At 43.9% G+C, this 5194-nt stretch overlaps 1 protein-coding gene across 2 annotated transcripts in view; it reads right to left on the reverse strand.

Annotated features, from left to right (window-relative positions):
* Naa25 (N(alpha)-acetyltransferase 25, NatB auxiliary subunit) overlaps positions 1 to 5194 on the reverse strand; it is a 55772-nt gene that overhangs the window by 42513 nt on the left and 8065 nt on the right. For both annotated transcript variants that reach the window (XM_005344480.2, XM_026785031.1), the window contains exons 2-3: positions 3182 to 3267; positions 1174 to 1312 (exon numbers count right to left, since the gene is read on the reverse strand). In XM_005344480.2, the coding sequence (XP_005344537.1) occupies positions 1174 to 1312; positions 3182 to 3267 (225 nt within the window). The remainder of the gene's footprint in view (positions 1 to 1173; positions 1313 to 3181; positions 3268 to 5194) is intronic.

The raw sequence follows: 5194 nt of genomic DNA on the forward strand, positions 1-5194 counted from the left end.
GAGCATGGCACAACAGACATGTGGGCGAGGAGAGCATGGCACAACAGACATGTGGGCGAGGAGAGCATGGCACAACAGACATGTGGGCGAGGAGAACACAGGCACAACAGACGTGTGGGCGAGGAGACCGTGGACAGAGCAGACATGGTGGCTCAAGGACAACTCTTAGAAGTTTCTTCCTCCTTCCATTGTGGGCTCATTGGACTAAAGTCAGGTGTCAGTCTGCATAGCAGGCTTTTACCTCTGAGCCATCTTACCAGCCCAACAAGGTTCTACTTCTTAATTATAGGGTAGCTTCATGACTCACCAAATTTACTAGCACATTGCATAAAACAATATATTTTGCCGGGCGGTGGTGGCGTACGCCTTTAATCCCAGCACTCAGGAGGCAGAGGCAGGTGGATCTCTGTGAGTTCAAGACCAGCCTGGTCTACAAGAGCTAGTTCCAGGACATGATCCAAAACCACAGAGAAACCCTGTCTCGAAAAACAAAAACAAAATATATATAATATTTAAGAAATTCAAGGTGGTAGCGCACGCCTTTAATCCCAGCACTCGGGAGGCAGAGGTAGGCGGATCTCTGTGAGTTCGAGACCAGCCTGGTCTACAAGAGCTAGTTCCAGGACGGGCTCCAAAACCACATAGAAACCCTGTCTCGAAAAACCAAAAAAAAAAAGGAAATTCAAATGAGGGCTGGAGAGATGGCTCAGAGGTTAAGAGCACTAACTGAACTTCCAGAGGGACTGAGTTCAATTCCCAGGAACCACATGGTGGCTCACAACTATCTACAATAAGATCAGGTGCCCTTTTCTGGCCTACAGTCATTAAATGAAGATAGAACACTATATACATAATAAATAAGTTATAAAAAGAAAAAGAAAGAACTTCAAATGAGGCTGGGGTTTAGAAGTATACAACATTAATCCCAGCTAGAGGGAGCCAGAGATAGGCAGATCTCTGTGAGTTCCAGGCCAGCCAGAGCTACATAGCAAGATCCTGCCTCAAAAAAATAGAAAAGAAAAAAGAAAGGAACTCATTTTGACTCTCATTTTGAGTTAAGCTAATGCATTTAACTATCCTGGTGAAGCTCTCCAAAGGCCATGACCAATACATTCATCTCTCTACTGTCATCCACACAGGTGGGGGGGGGGGAAGACAAGGAAAGTCACATACGACGGTGCATCTCCCGGTAGAGGATGGTCAGGGCCTGCAGAGAGTTGTCATCTGTGGGTTCAAGGGCAGCCACCTCCTGTGCCAAGGTGAAGGCTTCTTCCTGTTTTCCAGTTCTCTGTAAACCAATTGCCTTGAGAACCTGACAGCAAGAAAAGAAAAATCAGCTTCCACGGGAAAAGAAAAGCTAAGGCAGAATGGAGAGAGTTCCAAGTCTGTACCTGGGCTACATAGTAAGATCCCATCTCCAGAAAAGCAAGGCGAGGTGAGGGCGGGACTGGTAAAGTTCTCCTTGGAAGCACTATAGCTGAGCCTGATACCCAAACGTTACCACTTGCTCCTAATCCCAGTGCTAGGAATGCAGAGGCAAGTGATCTAAAGGTACAGTGGCCAGCTAGCCTAGCTTACTTGGCAAATCCCACACCAATGTAACTGTCTCAAAATAAATAAATAGGTGGGGATGGAGAGTTGGATCAGTGGTTAAGAACACTTGCTGGTCAATAATGAAGACTAAACTAATGATCCCAGCATTCATGTCAGGCAGCTTACACACCTGTAACTCCAGTTTTAGGTGACCTATTCAAGTCTCCACAGGCATGGAGAAGGGGGTGTATATACAGACAATTAAATAATAAAACTTTTTTTTTTTTTTTTTTTTTTTTTTTTTTTTAGAGAGAGAGACAGGATTTCTCTGTGTAGCCCTGACTGTCCGGAAACTTGCTTTGCAGACCAGGCTGCTCTTGCGAACTCACAAAGATCCTCCTGCCTCTGCCTCACGAGTGCTGGAATTAAAGAAATGGCCACCATCATCTGTTATAAAATCTTGAAAATGTCACCTTTACCTCCACATGCACTCACGTATGCACCAAATCCATGAGTGGCCATATGCATACCCCAAGACAAGGAAATGAGAACCAAGAGCAAAGATAAAAGCAGAAGCTGCAATCAATGCTAAGCTGTGATCAACTACAACTTTTCTCACAAAAAAAAAAATAAATAAACAGCAACTCAAAATTCCTTCTTAGCCTAGCTAAAATACAAGTACCTAATACTGTTTTCCGTTTGTTCTTTGTTTTGTATTTTTTCTCTGTAGCTTTGGGACCTGTTCCCGAACCAGCTGGACTTGAACTCACAGAGATCCGCGTGCCTCTGCTTCTCTAGTGCAGAGGATTAAAGGCATACACCAACACCACCTGGCTCTAATATTGTTTTTAAAGATTATGAAAATAACCCAGGTGTGGTAACACATGCCTATAATCCCAGAAGGCTGAGGTAGGCAGATCTCTTTCAGTTTGAGGCCAACTTGTCTACACAGCTAGTTCCAGGACAGTCAGAGATACACCACAGAGAAGCCCTGTCTCAGACAAAAATGACTGTGAAAATAAAGTTAAGTAGTATCCCAAAATATACAGTTAAGCTTCAATTAAGTACTATCAATGCACTATAAAGTGCTCAGGACAGTAATACACGGGGAGGAAAGAGAGCTGACAAGCAAGCAAGCTGGGGAGCCGGCTTGGTGGGTAGAGGCTCCTGAAAACAAGTCTGGTGACCTGACTTCAGTCCCTGGAACTGACATGATAGGCAGAGAGAATCAACACCCAAAAGTTGTTTCTCCTCTGACTTCTACATGCTCTGCACTGTGGAATCTGTACAGCCACAGGGAAGAAACGGAGGAAGGGAGTGAGGGAGGGGAAAAGGAGGGAAAAAGAAATGGGCCTTTCATCCCAACATTTGGGAAGCAGAAGCAGGTGGATCTCTCTGAATCTGAAGTCAGTTTGGTCTACATACCAAGTTTCAGGCCAGCCTAGGCTACAGAGAGACGCTGCCTCAAAAAATATACCTGGTCTACAAGAGCTAGTTCAGGGACAGGCACCAAAGCTACAGACAAACCCTGTCTCGAAAAACCAAAAAAAAAAAATATATATATATATATATATGTGTGTGTGTATATATATATATACACATATATATATATTACCCACAAATATAAGTAAAGAACAAATGCAATTACCTTCGCACAGTGAAGATCTTTGTGTTTCTTCAACAGTTTATCAGCTTGCTGAATTGCCATTTTATTATTCCCATTATCAAGATAATCTATTAAAAAAAATAAGAGGTACCATAATATTTCACCAGCAAACATGAGAAATACAGTTGCCTTTGAGACTTTAGAAATATCATGATTTTTTATTTAAAACATCATGGGCCAGGCAGGTGGTGTTTGTTTGCACATGTGGCAGAAGCTCAGACTAGCTTCAAACTCACTAAGTAATCTAGGCTGGCCTTCAACTCATTGGGATCTTTTTGCCTCAGACTCCTAAGTACTGAGATTACAGTGCAACACCCCACCTCCACCCTTTTACACCAGTCCCCAGTTTAGGATTGTGAATTGAGTAGTTGAAGGCAGCCTGGGCTACATGCATAGCAAGGCCACCGTTTTGTTGTTGTTGTTTGGTTTTTCTAAAACGGACTTTCTCTTAGACTAGTCATCTTTTTTTTCTTTTTTTTTTATTTAACTTTTTATTATGTTCGTTGGTGTGAAGGTGTCAGATCTCATGGAACTGCATTTTCAGACAGTTGTGAGCTGTCATGTGGGTGCTGGGAATCAAACCCGGGTCCTCTGGAAGAGCAGTCAGTGCTCTTAACCGCTGAGCCATCTCTCCAGCCCACTAGTCATCTTTTTTAATCATTTATTTTATGTGCACTGGTGTTTGGTTTGTATGTGTGTCTGTGCGAGGATGTTAAATCCCCTGGAACTTGAGTTACAGGCAGTTGTGAGCTGCCATTGTGGGTGCTGAAAATTGAACCCGGGTCCTCCGGAAGAACAGCCAGTGCTCTTAACTGCTGAATCATCTTCCCCAGCCCCTATTTTTGTTTTTTAGATTAGTCATCTTTGATGAGCTCAAACTGTTAGGGTGATTATTTGATAAATAATCAAAGCTGGGGTCAGGACTAAGGGCATTTCCCTATTGGCTCTGGAAGGTGACAAGGCTCTGACAAGGGGCTTCACCAGGGCTGGGAACATGGTAAGACCATATCTAAACCACAGAACTGCAGCCCACACCAATGTGGACATTTTTTTTTTAAAGATTTATTTACTTTGTATGAATGCTTTGCTAGAATGCAGATACGTGCACGATGTGTGTGTACTTGTTGCGTGTGAATCCCTGGAATTGGGATTCCAGATGGTTGTGAGCCATTATGTGGGTTCTGGGAGTTGAACTCAGGTCCTCTGTAAGAAAAACGAGTGTTCTTAACCACCGAACCATCTCTCCAGTTCCTTGGAAAATCCAAAACAAGAAAAAAGCTGGGGAAAAACTCCCTTTATCCAAGATCCCTTGCAAGTGGGGCTGGAATAATGCCTGCTCAGCACAGGACCAGCATTGTTCCCACACCAACATGGCAACTGTTACCTTTAACTGCCACTCCAGAGCATTCAATAGCCCCTTCTGGCCACTTTGGGCACTACACACATGGGGTATAAACCCACACAAACACGTACATACACATAAATATACTTTTTAAAAAAATACAAAACTTGGAAGGAAGGAGCCACCTTGATGAAGTCTGTCAGTGGGATGAGGCTAAGGGACTCTCCCGCCTCTAGCCACAACTTAGTAGGGCTACAAAGCCACTAAGGTCTGCCCTGAAGAACATAATGAGCAAAAGAAAATCAAGTCTGATACCGACAGTGGTGGTATACACCTTTAATCATCGCACTCAGGAGGCAGAGGCAGGAAGACCTGAGAGTTTGAGGCCAGCCTGGTCTACGGAGTGAGTCCTAGGACAGCCAGGGCTACACAGTGAAACCTTAGAGGGGTGGGGGTGAGGCTGACTTTCAACTTACATTACTGAGTCTCTAAATCACATAGCTCTTGAACAAACAGGTCAGTAAATATGATATCCAAAGTTAGTAAATCTTTTAAAAACTAATTTAGCTGGGCGATGGTGGCGCACGCCTTTAATCCCAGCACTCGGGAGGCAGAGGCAGGCGGATCTCTGTGAGTTCGAGACCAGCCTGGTC

Source organism: Microtus ochrogaster, chromosome 2 (genome assembly GCF_000317375.1).
Source record: "Microtus ochrogaster isolate Prairie Vole_2 chromosome 2, MicOch1.0, whole genome shotgun sequence".
NCBI lineage: Eukaryota > Metazoa > Chordata > Mammalia > Rodentia > Cricetidae > Microtus > Microtus ochrogaster.